Below are 19,046 nucleotides of genomic sequence, written 5' to 3'. Positions count from 1 at the left end.
GGAGGGCGTAGGGGACTTTCGGCATAGCATTTGAAATTTAAAATGTATATAAAGAAAATATCTAATAAAAAAATGTGCTTAAAAAAATGTACACAAGGCAAAGCCCTACTGCACTCAGGGCTTAGCCTTCAGCCTTGAATCTGCTGAGCATGCGCCAACCCAAATAAAGCCACTTCCTAGGAGAAAAAAAGAAAAAGAAAAGTTGCCCAATATGTTTCTGGATTCAAAATGAAGTTCCCAAGTAGAGAAGTTAGCTTATCCCTACAAGGGAAATGGCTGTGAGGCATGAGGACACTGCCCTCTGTTGTAAAAAGTTAAATAAGTTAGTCTGGTACTTGATCTTCATATTTCTAAGAAGTATAAGCCACAGTAAAAACAAAACAAAACTGTGTTGTTGCCCGAATCTTCCTATTTTTTGTTTCCATCCTTGTCTGGGTGTTTGTTTCCATATGGAGGCATCGACAGCTCTTAGGAAACAGCTCTGTATTAAAACCAATCCACGTCTGAATGCAGAAGAACCTGAGGCTTCCCTTAGCAAGGCTCCTGCAGGGTCAGGATCTCTGCAGATGGAGCTGCTAGTATACAAAGTCCAATTGCAGGCAGAATCGAGTGCGCATTTCTTTATTAGTAACAGAGCCTTGTTTGGGAGTGCTGCTTGGGCCTTCACTACTCCTTTATTGACACTGCTACAAGCTCATGTGAAGTGCAGGAAAGGTCTTTACTTACCTCTGTTTCCAGGTGTGAGTTTCTTATTATTTTTTCTTATTAGGATATAATCACATAATTTCCCTGTATTCCCTTTTCTTACTCCAACTCTTCCCATGTCACCTACACATGCACGTTCCCACTTCCTTTAAATTCCTGGCTTTCTCTCCTTTGATTGTGACATACTATACATAAATTCAACCTGCTGAGTCCATTGAACGTTGCTTACATGTACATAAATTTAGGGCCAACCACTTGACATTGGATAGTTACCCAGAAGCCCTACCCTGGGGAAGACCACCTCTCTGGCTCTCAGCATTCCTTAATTGTCTGTTATCCTTAGTAGAGGGATGGGGCCCTAGGAGATTTCTACATTAGCATGTTTATTGGTACTGTCATTGCTCGGGTCTTATTTAGGCAGCCATATTATTGAGGTATCACAGACGTAGCGTTCCTGTCATTTCCAGGGGACACAAATCGATAACAGATTCCCTGATCTTCAGACTCATGTAATCCTCCCATCTTCTGCAATGTTCACTGGGCTGTCGCTATGTTGGAGATGTGTCCACCAGGACTGAGCACCCATGATTAGCTGCTGCAATGAGAAGTTTCTTTAGTGAGGCATAGGGGCCACATTTGTCTGTGGGCATAAAAATAAGTACTTAGAAAGTAATACAGAATTATGGTACTTCAGTAAATTAGGGATAAAAAGTTCTTTAAGATCCATGATCCCACTTGCTACTGAGTAATTGGCTAGGTTTTCAGTACCAGGCATGATTTCTCTGCTCTTCAGTATGTCTTAAATTAGACACATATTAATTACTTCCAAGATGTAAGTTCCACTATTGAACCTATAGAGGTATCTTGCCATGGGTATCTTGCCATTCTGGACATTGTGTTTCATGGGCATCACAGATGGATAGCGCTATTCATTGCTTCCCTCCATTGGCAACATGCATAGCACCTTCTGGAGCTACAAAAGTTAGTCTTCCAGGAGGAAGCTTTTGAGTGTGACTTCCAATTGTTAGAAATAATGATTGTCCAAAGTTGTCACTAACAACTAATTAATCTATGAGAGTCCTGTATTTCATAACACTTATTCTTCTCCTCATTCAGCAACCTACTCTGGCACAAATATACTCCATCTTTTTTTTTAAATTAAACTGGTTTACTACATCTCAATAGAAGAAGTAGATGCAGGACACTGGAAAGTTCACATAAGCAAATATACTCCATCTTATTCAGGCTCAACTGGTCTGATAGAAGACCCAAGTTCAAGTCTCATCACACACACATGGTGGCTCACAACTGTCTATAACTCCAGTTTCAGAAGATCTGATGCACCCATACACATTTCAAAAAGACCCTGTTTTAGATAATACTCACCATATTCACAGACTTTTGGCTGCTTCACTAGATTATAAACTACAGAATCACATATATATATATATATCATGTGTCATCTTTTATACTAGAATGACCAATAGTACATTTTAAGTGATCAATGTTTGTTTCTGATTGGGATGAAAGTTATTAAATATCCACAATAATATATGTTCATGCATCCAGTTTCAGGCAATTTTTGAAATTAGAGGGTGTTTTGCTTTTTGCATTTTTTCTTTTTTTTTTCTTTTCTTTTTTTACTCTAATTTTTTTTTACACTTCATATTTTATTCCACCCCAATCCACCCTCTGACTGTTTCATGTCCCATACCTCCTCCCCACGCCCCTGCCTCCATATGGATGTCCCCAACTCCCACCTCACCTGATCTCTAGACTCCCTGGAGCCTCCAGTCTTTTGAGGATTAGGTGTATCATCTCTGAATGAACACAGACCCAGAAGTCCTCTACTGTATGTTTGTTAGGGGCCTCATATCAGCTGGTGTATGTGGCCTGTTTGGTGGTCCAGTGTTTGAGAGATCTTGGGGGTCCAGATTAATTGAGACTGCTGGTCCTCCTACAGGTCATCCTTCTCCTCAGCTTCTTTCAGCCTTTCCTAATTCAACAACAGGGGTCAGCTGCTTCTGTTCATTGGGTACAAATATCTGCATCTGACTCTTTAAGCTACTTGTTGGATCTTTCGAGGACAGTCATTCTAGGTCCCTTTTTGTGAGCACTCCATAGCCTCAGTAATAGAGTCAGGCCTTAGGACCTCCCCTTGAGCTGGATCCCAGTTTGGGCCTATCACTCCACCTTCTTTTCCTCAGGCTTGGTTTTATATGTGTGAGTAACTTTAGACAAGTCTGGCTTTCCTGTGATTGGGTGTCTTAGCTATAAAATGACACTAAGAATTATAGGTACTCCACAGGTTTGTTTCAAAGATTGAAATCATAAACACATATCATTGGTAATTAGAATTTTGGAAATGGGACCCAAAAGCTCTCAACAATTAGCTGGGTGTTTTTTGATCATCACCACTGGTATCCTGTTATGCTATTGCTCTACAACATGAGCTCCTGTTGGGTTTGACACCTGGCTTGAGCCCAGGTTTCAAATGAATTTTATGATATGTTAAAGAACTTAAGAAAACAAGAAACTAAGAACTCTGTAAAAGACAGAGAGTTCCCTAAGGAGGAAATGTATGGGTCTCTTGATCCTCCCACTTCCCACCAATACTCTGGTGTCACCAATACTCTGCTGGACTCCATAAGGTAAGAGTTCTGCACAGCAATGCCACCCTCTTGCCACTCCCAGCTCTTAGAAAAAACAAAAACAAAAACAAAAAAAAACAAAAAAACCATCAGCACAGAGGGAGTTCTCTGCCTGGCAGATGCCATGTGGTTTGGGTGTGAAGTGTTGAGCATTTCCACGAGGTGTCTAGAAAGCCATAGAAAATAGAAATCCCTCTGGGGCTAAGAAGAAGATATGAGCAAAGGTTGAGCGTATAATAAAGTTATTTCTTCAGGCAGAGCCAGTCTCCTGTCACCTGATGGGTCTCAGCAATCAACAAGATTCTGGATGGTGTCCATTGATGACAGTTTTTAAAAGTTACGATTGTGTTCTCGGGGTCTTCAAATGCTATCATGCTTCCACTGAGTCTATCAGAAGTAGCTATTCCAAATCTTACAAAAAGATGTTCTTCTACCAAGACAAATAAAAAAATTATTTTAATAATTTCTGCTTAGACCATTAGCATTTACTAATAAGTGAGACACTATGTTAAACAAGAATGAAGAATCCAGAGGTGTAATTCCTGCATTTGTGTATATGTAGCCTGAGGGAAAGCAATAGAAAAAGAAATACAATAAAAGTGATAGATACAATAATAGAGGTGTGCATAAGATGCAAAAACATTCAGAAATGACATCTCATTCAAACATTACATTTTAAAAACTGCAAAGTACTGTGTGTGTATGTGTGTGTGTGTGTGTGAGATTTACTGAGAATACTAAGTTTAGGGCCGGAATGAAAACACCAAAGTCAAATGAGCATGTATAATAACAAAAGATAACATGGTATAAAATTTGAGAAGAGAACAATCTATCATGAAAATTGAAGGCAGTAGCAAAGGAATTGAAGGAATAGCAAAAGAACATCTGAAAGTCACAAGGAATTAAACACAGCTCCTAATTCTGCCACACAGTAGCTATGTGAATCTAGACAGGCCTCCTTACGTCTCCCAGCCTGGTTTTTATGATGTAAAAAGTAGCAATAATAGTAACCACCAGAGTCATTTTAAGCCGTAAACAGAAGAAAAAACTACAAGAACCGAGCACACAGAAAATGCTCAGTAAAGGCCACCTTTCCTTCTAACATGGCTTCACCTGCCACTGTTTTGTTCTATGCACTTGCAATCACATAACCGCCAAATTGACTCTCATGCTCCCAGGGCACAAATGTTCTCGAAAGCCATTCTGTCCTATTTTTTATAATTACTTCCATAAGCTATTCACAGTAGTTGTGATTGATTTCGAGCATTTTTATCCATTCGTGTTTTACTAAAACATGTACCAAAATGACTTAAACCCAAGCCTGCATAGTACCAAAAGCAGTCAAAAAAATGAGAAAAATTATATTCAATAATGTAATATAAAATGTAACATAAAATAATATCCTTGCGGATTGACGTATCCTGGGACTGAGAGAAAGATCTGTGAATAAAGGGCCTACTGCTCAGGCATACGGACCTGAGTTTGGAACTCCAGCGTTCATGTGTGAAGCTCATATAGGTCATGTATGAAGCATATATATATATATATATATATATATATATATACACTCATGTGTATATGATGGACCTGAGTTTGGAACCCCAGCATTCATGTGTGAAGCTCATATAGGTCATGTATGAAGCTCACATATGTATCATATACACTCATGTGTATATGACAAACCTGAGTTTGGAACCCCAGCATTCATGTGTGAAGCTCATATAGGTCATGTATTAAGTTCATAGATGTATCATATACACGTATGTGTATATGTCTACATCTACCCATGACCCAGCACTGGGATGGAAGAGAAACACATGGATCCCAGGGGCTTGGTGGCAGGCGAGTCCGGCTAAAGTTCCAAGCTCCAGATTCAGTGGACATCTCAAAATCAGAAGGCAGTCAATGATAGAAGATACCTAAAGTCAATCTAGACTTCCTCATGACCAAACACAGGAAATTGTACACGCACACACACACACACACACAAAGTATTACAGTCACCAAAAATATGGATGTGATCACAAGAAATTCTCTAAATACTGAAAAAGTTAGAACTTAGCAGTTAAGAGGATCCTGAAGGAATATTAATGCTTCTTTTTTAACAACTTACCTCTGACGTAAATTCAGAATTTTTTTATGGTCGTGTCAAATGATGTCAGTTTAAGAAGAAATTAAAATGAGATGTCAGTGGTTTTTTTTTTAAAAAATCATAAAAAAAGATAAGTTGATGGCCCTGCGACAGAATTCTTAAGAAGGTGATGTTAACATTAGTAGTTTTATATTTTGATTGTGGGGGGGGGGCTGAATTTGACTGATGTCTGTCCTTAAATATGTTTGATCCTCAGTTTCCCTGCTTTTAAATTGGTAAAAAAACAAATCTTCCCCATAAATGATATAAGAACAAATGTTCAAGTGACTACCTTTGATCTTCTCTTCAAAAGCTAACCTGCATGAATTCAGAATTGAATTTATTCCACATTTAGAAAATTCATCTTAGGAGGGGCTGGCAGGTAATACATTAAACTGGCAAAACATCTCCTTGGTTTTTTTTTTTTTTATGTATTTACATTTCAAATGTTATCCCCTTTTCCAGGTTTCCCCTCTGGAAACCCCCTATCCCATCCTCTCTCCCCCTACTTCTATGAGGATGCTCCCCCACCCACCCACCCACTCCCACCTCACCACCTGGGCATTCCCCTACACTGGGACATCAAGCCTTCACAGAACCAAGGGCTTCTCCTCCTATTGATGCCAGACAATGCCATCTTCTGCTACATATGTGGCTGGAGCCATGGGTTTCTCCGTGTGTATTCTTTGGTTGGTGGCTTAGTCCCTGGGAGCTCTTGGGGTGTTGATTGGTTGATATTGTTGTTCTTCCCCTGGGGTTGCAAACCCTTCAGCTCCTTCAGTCCTTTCTCTCACGTCCCGGTGCTCAGTCCACTGGTTGGCAAAATATCTCCTTGTGAGCATCCTTGTTATTCTTAATTCATGTGCAGATTCCTCTTTCTGGAGCTGTACAGGAAGTGGGAGTTTCAATTTAAATTAAGTGAATTAAAATTAACCCAGATCAAAACTTCAATCCCTCAGTCCTGTGAGCTACACCAGTGCCCCTAAGCAAGTCGTCATCACCATGTCCTACAGAGAGAGCCTCTCTCTCGCCACCTTTTATACTCGCCATTGTAGCTTTTCCTGTTTTGAACCTTAGGACCTCTGGAGAAACAACTTCGTTGCCAGGTCAGTCAGTGTAGGACTAAGGGACAACCCAGTCACCAAGGAGGAATGGAATATGTTACAAAGGGAGAACAATGTTTTGATTTTTGGTTTTGGTGTTTGTTTGTTTGTTTAATCCACTGACCTTACGAAAGGGACGAAAAAGAGACCTGCCTGCTGTTGCATCCAGTGTGCACTAACTGTATCCACATCATGCTGCCTCAATGCTGTTGGCACCAGGGTTTAAGGTAGTTGGGCAAGGGCTACAGAGATGGCTCAGCGGTTGTAAGCCTTAATTCTTCTTCCTGAGTTCAATTCCCAGCAACCACATGGTGGCTCACAAGCATCTATAATGGGATCTGGTGCCCTCTTCAGGTGTGAATGAGAACAGCATACTCATACACATAAATCTAAAAAATTAAAAAAAAAAAAGATAGCTGAGCAAAGTTACATAGAAGCAGTTTCTTAAGACTGTGATAGAACTAAACTAGGTGCTCACCAGCTGCGCATGCTTCAAGCATATTTTCTTCCCAGAAGGGGCCGCAGGTGCTATTGAGTTACCAGCAATTCCTCTTCAGAACTCTTAGGTATATATATATATATATACCTTTGCCTGGGCCCTGTGTACTCATCTTAAGTAGTGTTCACTCTTACCAGTATTTTGGTTTGTCCTGCCTGCATATGAAGACGCTACACACATCTCGTTGTCACCAAAAGTAAGAGCGTGATCTGCGTGTGTTTGCATTTAGGTTATCTTGTCCATTGAAGAAGGTTACCGACTTCCTGCTCCGATGGGCTGCCCACCGTCTCTGCACCAGCTGATGCTCCACTGCTGGCAGAAGGAGAGAAACCACAGGCCAAAATTCACTGACATCGTCAGCTTCCTTGACAAACTGATCCGCAACCCCAGTGCCCTTCACACGCTGGTGGAGGACATCCTTGTGTAAGATGCATAACGTTGGTACTTTTCCCCCTGACAATCAAAATTGCTTTCAGGCTTCAGACAAGAACAGCAAGTAGAGGGAACCAGCTTGCCTTAGTTGCTGTCCAATTGTTGACCCTCTATAAACCTTATTTCGTTTATTATCTAATGAGATAAGTTATTAACAAGAAAGAGAATATGGATTTTTCACTAGAAAAAAAATGTCCCTTCTTTTCTATCTAATTCTTATCTTTCTGCATTATTTTATTTACATTGTTCTTATGTGGATCATATATACATATATGTTATATATTCAAAGATATATATCAAAGATGCATGCATACACATCTATATGTGTATATATATACATATGCATATGTATATATATATATAACTGATCCTTCTTTATCTTTATAAGTCGAATTTGTGTTCATGTGTGTGTCCTCTTCAATTTTCTTTCTCCATTCTTTGTTCTACCCTTCTATTTGAAATGGCAAGCAAGGCAGGATGATTTGTGAATCACCAAAAGTGAGGATGTCCCGTGCTGGTCTGATTGCATTCTGCTGTTGTTACTTTCCTCTCCCCAAATCAGAATAAGACGGGTGATGAGAAAATGAAGGCCCTCGTGCAGCATTTTATAACCTTCAGTACAACTAAGATCATCCACTCTCTTCTCTCTGAAGAACAGTAAGGAGGAGGAAGAGTGTGGAAGCAAAAATCATCCTCATCTAGGTCTGAAATATTTCACTTGAACTATCATCGATGTCTTCCTTTAGAATGGACTATAAATAACCAAAGCAAACCTTTCTGAATTACAAGACAGCTACAGGATATACAAGACAGCGACACTCAACTGTGGGTCACAGATTTGAGTCAGTATGGGGTTTCGGTAACAATAAGAGTAGGCTATGTAAGGGCTAGTTGAAACAGGCTTCTTTCACAGCTGAACATGTAAGAGTTCACCTCTAAATCACTAATTGGCAGCCTCAGCAGAATGAAGCCAAGCATGAAATAGCTCATGATTCAGGTGTTGCTGCAGCCAGTGTCCTCTGATCAGCCCAGCACAGGAAACTGTAAGGAGGAGACACAGAAAAGAAAAGCACTTTGGACTTCATCATTAAGGCAGTCAGATGTCTAAGAAAGAGAATGATAGAATTAGAGTTGTGCTTCTGGGAGGCCCCTAGAGTATTGACTTAGACTATGAATGCAAAACAAGGAACAAGGTGGGAAATGGGGCCATGTGTGTCTTTTTAGAAACTCAAGCTATCAAAGTTCGAGACCTAAATTATAAAACGAGAATACAGTTGAGATCAGGAGAGAAGAGAATGAATGTATTGTTTGGCAGTATATAATGCCTCTTGGTTCCCTGAACAAATATGGAAGGAAGAAGGAAAAAGTAGGTATTTGTTGTGCTTCTATATTTGTGCGTGTGTGTGTGTGTGTGTGCGTGCACACACAACACACACACACAAGGGTATATTCTTGCTAAGACAAAAATGAACAAGTTTTGGAGCAGAAATGAGATGAGTTGGAGCATTTTGAGTCAGAGGTGCCCGTGGGATAGTAGAGTGAAAATTCCACAGGTACGTACATATAGGTTGAATTTGAGGTTAAAAAAAAAATCTTGGCTTTTGGACTTAGAGAGTTGGCTCAGCAATTAAGAGTCTATACTATTCTTGAGTCAGTTTCCAGTTCTTACACAGGGCAGCTCGTGGCTTCCTAAACTTGAGCTGCAGGATATACAACCCCTTCTGGCCTCGATGAGTTTTTACAGTCTTGTGCACACACCTACATATAGACACTCATGCACATACATAATTATTTTTTCAAATATCTAGGCTAGATATGTGTATCTGAAACTGACCAGCATATAGATTAAAACTGAAGGCATCAGCACAGTTAAAATAACCTACGATGAATATAAAGACTGGAAATAAACAGAGGAAGAGAAGGCAGTTCTATAGAATACCAAGATTTAAGACATGATCCCAACATCCAATAAGCAAATGAGAATGATGAAGAAGAGCCAGACTGGTAATGCAGGAAACAGGGATGGAGCCCTGCTAAAAAGCTAAAAGAGAAGATTCTTTCAAGTTCATGAGCAGCCTCAACAAGGACAATTTTTTATAAAATTTATGAGACATCGTCATCATTTTTAACAGAGAAGTTTCTCGACTGCATATTCAGACTGTGAATAATCATTATATTTATAAAATACTCAGGAAGAATCTTAAATCAGAAAATGACCCTAAATAAATAAATAAATAAAATGGAAAAGGGATAAGTGGTCAAGGCCGATGCAGGGGCCTGATGGAGGACCAGAGGTCCACTGGTGGAATGATTGCCAGGCTCTGAAGAGCCCCACCACACACAGACCAGGAATTGCATCCTTAATATAAAGTTGTCAGCTTGGTTCAGTTCCAAAATCTAATCTGCCTGGAACAAATAGAAATTTCCGTGAGTGATTTTTTTTTCTATCCTTCATCATGACATAGACCCACGAACTTCTTGTTTTAATATATTTTTGCTTGGGAAGCAAAATGAACTGGTGTTCCCGGCACACTGCGCCTGCAACTTATCATTACGCTTATTATCACAGGGCTTATAGAACACGGGATGGGTTTGCCTTGTCTTCCCCTGGCTGCATACTCCCAAGGCCATGCACACAGTCTGTTCCCAATCCCCGAGAACGGAGGCACTTTATTGTAAAGAAAAATCCTTGTTAGTTTGGTGTTTGTAAAATGATGATGAGCACCCCCACGTGGAAAGCCTGTCCATCTCCCAAGTCACGAGCATGCACGTCTGTCCCAGGTTACTGCGGGATTATGAAAAAGGGACCGTCAGGTCCTCGCTACTGAATGCCTCTCAAACATGTCAGCTGACGAGACAGTTCGCTGCATAAGAGTGCTCTGCTCTGAAAACATGGGTATCTATCTGAATTTGAATACCCAGCACCCACATTAAAAAACAAAAACAAAAATGAGTGTGGCTGTGTGTGCCTATAGCCCCAGCAGCAGAGACAGTGATAGTAGAGGTGTAAGAGTTTGCTGGCCAGGCAGCCAGCCAAACCAAAAAAAGCAAGATTCCAATTCAGTGAGAAATCTTGTCTCAAGGCAGGAGGGCAGAAAATAATAGATTTGGTGTCCTTCTCTGACTTCTACATAACAATACTTATGTGCATGCAACCCACATGTACACATACATGCACATGTGCACACACATTCACACATATACACACATACACATGTGCACACAGACACACACAAACACACACACACACACACACACACACACACACACAGTGTATGCAGCACAGCCATTAGACTCTCCTTTTCTCCAGCGTCCCCAAACTCCTGGCTTCTCTCATCTCTGCACCAACACAGACATCGCCCTTTCATCAACTACATTCCCATGGCTTTTATTCCACTATAATTGCCTTTTTCTCAAAAATTCACCTGAGAAATTTTTGCTCTTTTACTTGACAAGAGTAATAAGTGGAGGGAAAATTAGGATGACTAAGATAATGAGGAAGGCTATGAAAACCACACTTTAATAGCTCTGTGCTAGAAAATTAGAAATTTCATAAATCCCATTGGTAGCCGTTCCTTGCCAACGACTGAGTATCTATAGGAAGCTATTGATCCAAAGCTTTCAGGATTAGGAAGAGGGGTCCCCACTCTTGTCTTCTGCTGACATTCCTCTGCCTGATGCTTCCCATGGGCAGATTCACATTTCCTTAGCGTTCCAAATACACTATTTGAAAAAGTATATGGACATATATGAGATCATGGTAATTTATATAAGAATGCCCTTAAATCCAAATAACTGCTTAGTAGATTTTCAGAATTACCATCTTGATGGAGGCAGGCAAGCTTCCATAAATGCAATATCAATGTACCATAATTAATGACTTTACAATCATTCTCTCTCAAAGAGTTATTTGTGGTTGTCACATGGTACATGACCCCTGGGAGGATGGGACCAGCTTGAGATCAAGGTTACATCTATCAGAGCACTTGAAGCAATGCCTAGCTCTACTCTGTTCCTCCCCCTCCCCCTCCCCCTCCCCATTTGTCCTGTCTGCCACAACTCTCAGGATCAACCTTGTAGTCCCCAATTCCAAATAAGTATATTCCTATAGAGTCCTGGGATGTATCTGGCTAGCTAAAGTTTAATAGTACAAAGTTACCTGGTTACCATACCATGTCTATTCACTCTCTACCTTCCCTCACCCTACTCCATCTTCCTGCATATTCATTATCCATCCTTTCCAAAGCTCCAGGCTCTGGTATCTGCTAAGCATACTAGGTTGAGGCCAGCTAGCTGCACTTTTTAGCAAAGCTGCAATGCAATAGGGAAATGACATTGCTAAGGCTTAGTGTATATAGGTCACTGGTAGAGCCCTTACCATAAGCAAGTTCCTAGCTTCAATGCCTAGTATTGCAAGTAGAAAAAATGAGGAAAGGAGATAGTGGGGGATGGGGATAACATTTCCAATTCTGTTCCATGCCCTCTGCAAGTCACTGACAAACAATTTTTCAGAATTTTGTGCTTTAAAAACATCAGTTCAAAGATGGTATCTGGAGATAGCAGCACTCGCTCAGATAGACGATACTGGTCTGTAATACTCAATGAGATTATCAGTCATGTTCTGCCCCAGCCAAGGCATATTGTAAATATTCTCACTGTGCACTGGTTATGGTTAGGGATCTTGCAAACCTGTGGCTCTTAGGAACTTTAACTACTATCTTCCTTAGCACACAAAAGTATATGGTTCAATTTCCAAGCACTTGGTTTCCAGTGAATGAGAAATGTAGAGAAAACAGTCAGACCAGCTCTGTAATGATTCTCCTTCGGGAAATGAGAAGAAACCTAAGACCAAATAGTGCTATTATCTTGCATTCCATTAATAATTTTCAACAATATAATGTACAATTTTCCATCCATTTTCAAAAGATCTTTGACAATACGGCCCAGGTGATATACAATCAACATCTACAACATTGTTTGTGTTCATATATAAGTCATTGCAAGGCATTTTGTTTTGATTTTTGCTGCCTGTACGTTGTTGATGTTTATTGTACAGAAATAACTGCCTGGTCAAACCTGTGCAGACACTGCACAAGAATCATCTTTGTGGAAGGAAGGTGAGACAGGAAGCATTGATCAGAAGCTGTGAAAGTCCTTCCTGCCTACTAGATCTAAACTGAATGAGCTACTGACACAAGATTAATTATAATACTGCCTATCACTGTGGTAATCCTGATACATATCCTGTGCTATAAACAGTCACAACGAGTGTCGCTTGTTGAGACTGTACTGTGTGCCAGTCATTGTACCTACTGGGTACTATCATTAATTCTTTAAGTGTCACTACTGCTGTTCCTGTGTCTCAGACAAGGAACGGGAGACTCAAGGAGGCCATTTGTCAAAAGAACACAAGAAGTACTCGTGAGATTAGTAACAAAGGCCACCGACTCCAAAGTCCATAGTCACTCAGATGATCCAGTATTGGATAAAATCTCCAGATGTTTCTCCGCCCTGTACTGTTCAGAACATATGAGTATATGAAACAAAGGTACATTTTTATTTTTCCAGTTACATTTTTCTTTGGGCTAAACACGACTTCACAGGTGAAGTTTATTAAAAGTCCTTTAAAGTATTTTGGTTGTAGCACAGCCTGTCACTTTATTTTATTTTTAACCAAGTAAATACAAAGATGTTGAACACATGCCCTCCCCCATAGAGATAAAAAGCAGATATATCCTCATATACTCCTGAAGCATCCTCCTGCAACTTGCAGCCACTTGAATAATGCTAGTTGAGGACACACATGACTACTATAACATAGAGAGATGAAGAAAATAAGGCAAGAACATAGTTCCAGAATTACATCCTCGGGGTTTTCTGTAGATTGGGTTTTCTGGATCTGCACACATCTGTGTTTCTCCTTTCTGCTTGTAATGGCAGGCAGTGCTAGCCATCACAACATTATCCTCTCTGCTCAGGTACTGCTGTTGATACAGGTACTCGATGATAGCATAGTGGCCACTGCCCGTGCATTACTTCTGCACGGGATATAGTGTTTGTTTTCACTCTTGAGTATTTCCTCAAAACAGGAATCTTTCTTTGAGGCACAGGGACCTAGTCTTCTCTCTTTAGGGACCATGTGCTGGATACTTTACCCAGCATTGTGAGAGGCTATTTTAAAAGCATTATTCCTGCCATGCACTTATCTAAGTGTTCATAGTTATCATTTTTTATTATTCCTCTACATGTTTACTAGTTATCAATCTTATTATGCATGTTAAATCATCTGAACAATTAAAAGCAGAATTGCTAAATAAAATTGAAAAAAAATTAATGATCACATTGATGTAACAAAAGTCAGTAATCATACTGCAAATACCATTCATTATTTACCCATAGGATAGAGACAAGATTCATACCATGTTTCTAAGCATTAGATACTTTAGGGTACTTTGAGTCAAATCATGCTTTAATTTCTAGTCTCAAAATTATTTCATCAATTAGTGATCAAGTTAAATAATAGGCTCTATTGCAAAGAATGCAATGTAAAATCTTGAATAATTGAAAAAGTGCAGAGTAAAATTTTCTTTCAATGACTGGATGAGTAGTGTATATAACTGAATGTTGGTATATGAATTAACCAAGTACAAAGAAGAATAGCCACAAAGTCATGGGAACTTTATGTGAATGTGGTAATATTCCCGAGTGCTGAGAGGACAGACGTGAGTCACTACTTCCAGCTTACAACATAGACTTAATGTGAGCTTCTGGCTATGCTATGAAGATGTTTCAGGTGAGCAACTCCACTAATCACCAGACCAGTGATTTCCGCAATCTCAGCAAAACTATAGACTGAATTTATCCCTGTACAGGTTTGATAAGAAAGGGCACTTATTGTTTATTAGGCAATGTTCTAGAAAATTCATGTGAGGATGATAGTGCCCAACTCTCAAAGCCAGACTATAGCAGCATTTTTCAACTTCAAAATATGATAAAGTGAAATAAAAGTTCCCGCACAGCAGCCGTGAACAATGTGGAACCCCTGACCTTCCTAAATCAAGTGCCAGACCAGCTGCAGAAATGGCCAGGGAGTTACCTGGGCTACTAACTGGGTGTGTGTGAGAAGGGAAATTATGACGCAAATGTAAATGCTTTTCAGTGAGGAGGTAGGCCACTTCAGTCCCTTCGAGAGTGTTTGTTTTTCCATTGTCTTTCTTTATTAATGACATAAAATTTGTGAATTGCATTTGCATTCACCAGTTGTATGAAACTGTGAAACCTTGAGAGCTACTCCAGTGTCCTCTCAGGGTAGAGAATGAGGCTTATCTGACTTGACCTGTGCAGCTCTGAGCCACATAGTGAAACTATTTCAAACAAAGAGAACAAAACAAAAAACAAAAAGGCATAAGACTATGAAGGACATGGCACTTCAACTTATTTTTGTTCCATTTTAACAAAATTCTCTAACAGGTAATTGCAGTTATTAGAGCCATCTTGTTCTAAAATAAGACATTCACCTTTCTAACCTGTGGTTATTCATGCTAACAGTCAATAAGGGTGTCCTAATCTTTTGAGAGTTCGTCTGCAAACTACAGCAGTATTTCCTAAGAGATATGCTATAGACACCAAGTAATTCAACACCCTTACATATTCAGTGTTTGCTCAAAAATCGGAAATTCTGAAGAATGTTGTCATCCAAAAATCTAGTTAGTATCTCCATCTGTATTAGTCAGGTGCTGGCAGAGGACAGCTATAGCAGGTTTCTTTCAGCAAGCACTTCTTAGCATCAGCAATAGTGTCAGGATTTGGTGTCTGCAGATAGGACAGATCCCAAGGTGGTTCAGTCCCTGGATGGCCTTTCCTTCAGTTTCCGTTCCATCTTTCTTCCCTGCATTTCCTTTAGACAGGAACAATTCTGGGTTAACATTTTTGAGACGGGTGAGTGGTGCCATCCCTCAACTGGAGGCAATGCCTTTCTACTAGAGGTGATCGCTACAGGTTCTATCTTCCCTCTGTTGGATATTTCAGCTAATGTCATCCTGAGACCCTCACGCTTCCCTGGCATCTGGGGCTTTCTAGTGGTTCCCTCCCCACATTCACCCCCACACACTGCTACACATTTCCCTTCATTCTCCTGACCCACTGGACTTCTCTCTTGTCTCTTCCTATACCTGATCCTGTCCCCTCTTTTTCCCTTCCCCTCCTCTCTCCCTCCCAGGTCCTCCCAGAGACTAAAACACCAACCAAAGGGTATACATGGATGTGTCTTCAATTTTCACCTTAGAAGTTAATGCTCACTCCCATGTATATTTTATCAGAAAGGTACCAGAGTTAGATAGTATTTATAAACCCAGGTATTCTTTCTTCGTGGCTTTAGACACGTGTTTTTGCATATTAGCAGATTCCAGTTCCAACTGGCACAATTAAAATATTGATGGCAAAAGCTTGATGAAATATTTAAAATATTCATGTTCAAATTATGTGTCTACACATATTTTATACATTTTCATATATTTAAAAAACAAAATAATTGGTCATTGGGCTACCCTTCAGTGTCTAATAAAATGATTTAGTCATTTACTTCTGGTAAGAACATTTTTTATTATTTAATAAATATTGATTTGAATCAAATCATAAGTATATTTTAAAGAGCATTAGTACTTTACTAGATAATGTAAGTTTTGTATCTAAAACCTGTTTAAATGACACATTTGTTATAATGTATCTATTATTATATAAATACTTTTCCTACCAAATATTTTTACAAACATCACAATATTTCTATGTTTCCGTATTGCTGCTCTATTTAGTGGGATGGACCTGGGAGAGTGGAACCTCAGATTGAGGCAGACAAAATTATCGTGCAATAGCCAACTTTATTCAAGGCATCAGACAGCTTTTATTCTGAGGGTATTCTGAGGGCTAAGCATGTGAGCCAAATTCACTTGAATTCAAGTTGTATACAGTCACAAGGACCAGGTCACATGACTGTAAGCTTTTACAGTCAACATTATTCCGAATAACAATGGGTCAGATGATGGATAATCTAAAGTAAACCCACTCCTATTACTACACCAGGGAGGGCTTTGAATAGATCTACATCGTGGAGGAAAGAGGCCACAAAGACTTTTGGTTCCTTGCAGTTTGCTCACAAGCTCTCAGAACTCCCCTAACACAGCTTCAGACATGGACTGTGTGTTCTGGAATTCCCATAGAAAGAATAGGACAGTGTTCTACTAGAATGGCATAAGTGCAAATTCCTGAGTTATTTTACTATCATTTTAAAACTAATTCCATTATATTCCTTCCAACTTTAGCTAGTATGTGTATATGCTACGTATAAACATATATGTATGCATGCATTCATACATATCTTTCCTAGTCATTCTAAAATAATGCCTTTACATTATTGTTATTCTTAAACTATAAAAAAGTTCTCAGAGTGCTTGCATAGACTTTAAAAACTAAATTGATTATAATATTACTATTTTAATAATTATCAATACTATATCCCTTGGCTTGTTAGTTCACACTTGATTGATTTTTGCTTTATTTTATGGCTTCATATCTATGTTTTGAGGTAAAATACTCATACACTATGTTTGGATATATTTATGCAACTAAGTTCTGTGATAGCAGAAATTATTTTAAATAAGAATATTATTGTTGAATGTTTAAAAGTTTGACCAATGAATTCACTATTAAAAGGAGAACCATCACAGCAAGTGTGGGGTATGTAAAAGGACATAGATTGGTAAGAGGTCAAAAAGCTGCTACTGTTCATACAGAGACGGTGGGTAGATGTGTGTATGTGTGTGTGTGTGTGTGTGTGTGTGTGTGTGTGAGAGAGAGAGAGAGAGAGAGAGAGAGAGAGAGAGAGAGAGAGAAATGATTTTTCTAAAGGTCTATCAATAATACTACCCATAGTGACAAAAGACAGGAAAAGTTAAAAGAAATTACTGATTTGATAAAAAGAAAAAAAAAAGAGCTTGTACTAAGCTGAATAAGACAGAAAAACAGAGTTCATTTAAATAGAGGATAAAAATATTTGATATTAGGGTTGGAGATATGGCTCAGCAATTAAGAACACTGACTGCTCTTTCACAGGTCCTGAGTTCAAATCCCAGCAACTACATGGTGGCTAACAACCATCTGATGCCCTCTTTTGGTGTGTCTGAAGACAACTACAGTGTACTTATATATAACAAATAAATAATTTTTAAAAAAAAAACAAAGAGAGTGATGATATCTGTAGGTTGATGAAGGTTTGTCTTGCTGATAAACTAAGTTTATAAAAAATATTGGATATTTAAGAATATTGTAAAAGGTATAAATAAAAACGACTACATCGGGCTTTTGTGGCTTTTAAATGTTGTGTTTCATTTCCCTGTAGAATGCCAGAATCCCCTGGTGATGTTCCTGAATATCCATTGTTTGTCACAGTAGGTGACTGGCTGGATTCTATAAAGATGGGGCAATACAAGAGTAACTTCATGGCAGCGGGTTTTACAACGTTTGATCTGATTTCACGAATGAGCATCGAGTAAGTAATTCTAGGCATATTATTATAATCAGATATTCTGTTCATTGATTGCAAAGTCACACATCCAATCAAGAAACCTTTTCCCAAGGCTAGCATGTGACTTCTGCCATTCCTGATTATCATTCTGGTGGAAGCTGGAGTTGCTCTTTCAGCCATTATTCCTTTTAAAGAATGTATGTAAGTCAAAAAACTTTTTGACATTGTTGTATTTCAAAAATCATGTTAATCTTATTCACATTATAGGCATTATTACATCAACATAGTGTTTGTTGCCATGATAAATTGTTAGTCATATATACTAGTAATGCACAATCAATTTGTACTTTCTTTATTAAATCAATCTACTATTACAATGCCACTTTAGGATCCTTCTGCATATTATCATGATCAGACATCTTCCACTGTCTCAAGGATCATCATCCATTACCTACATCCAATCAAAGAACTCCAAACATGGTTTGCAATATTATAATAATTAGATGAAGCCAAATGGAATGGCCAATATCTTAAGACAACAATGCAGTTTCTTATGGCTCAAAATATTGATGGTTTTAATGTCAAATACTGGATTTTATTAATTCTTATTATTTCACATATATGCACAAAACAAATGCAGAGAATAATGTAACAAATTCCAGTGTACCCACCATTAAGTTTGTGAGATAATCCATTTGTAAAACAGTTCAAGCTCTATGTGTACCTCACTTCTATCACATCTCTTACCCCATCCCAAAGTCATCACTATTCTGTATTAAATGTTTATTAGTATGTTAATATCTTATTTCTATATTTCATATAAATTCTGAAATTCATACAAAAGTTTATGTATTATTCTTAATTTTTTCACCCAACCTTTGAGATTCATTGTGTTAGTGCCTATAAATCTAGTTCATTAGTTTGGGCTATTGTGTGGGATTTTCTTATATATCTCACTATTTTTAAAACTTTTATTAGTACAAGTACTTTTATATTATACAATTTT

General features: G+C 38.8%; 1 protein-coding gene and 1 long non-coding RNA gene across 3 annotated transcripts in view; one reads left to right on the top strand and one right to left on the bottom strand.

Moving 5' to 3' along the window:
* The window catches only part of Epha6 (EPH receptor A6), an 882,350-nt gene that overhangs the window by 861,756 nt on the left and 1,548 nt on the right, over positions 1-19,046 (top strand). For both annotated transcript variants that reach the window (XM_021184474.2, XM_021184473.2), the window contains 2 exons: positions 7,319-7,512; positions 17,915-18,064. In XM_021184474.2, the coding sequence (XP_021040133.1) occupies positions 7,319-7,512; positions 17,915-18,064 (344 nt within the window). The remainder of the gene's footprint in view (positions 1-7,318; positions 7,513-17,914; positions 18,065-19,046) is intronic.
* LOC110311232 overlaps positions 1,077-19,046 on the bottom strand; it is a 35,964-nt gene continuing 17,994 nt past the window's right edge. Inside the window, exons 2-3 of the long non-coding RNA XR_002379944.1 lie at positions 3,698-3,786; positions 1,077-1,297 (exon numbers count right to left, since the gene is read on the bottom strand). This is a non-coding gene — a long non-coding RNA (uncharacterized LOC110311232). The remainder of the gene's footprint in view (positions 1,298-3,697; positions 3,787-19,046) is intronic.

The sequence above is a fragment of the Mus caroli genome, chromosome 16 (assembly GCF_900094665.2).
Source record: "Mus caroli chromosome 16, CAROLI_EIJ_v1.1, whole genome shotgun sequence".
In the NCBI taxonomy this organism is placed as follows: domain Eukaryota; kingdom Metazoa; phylum Chordata; class Mammalia; order Rodentia; family Muridae; genus Mus; species Mus caroli.
This window is presented reverse-complemented; position numbering and strand designations above follow the sequence as displayed.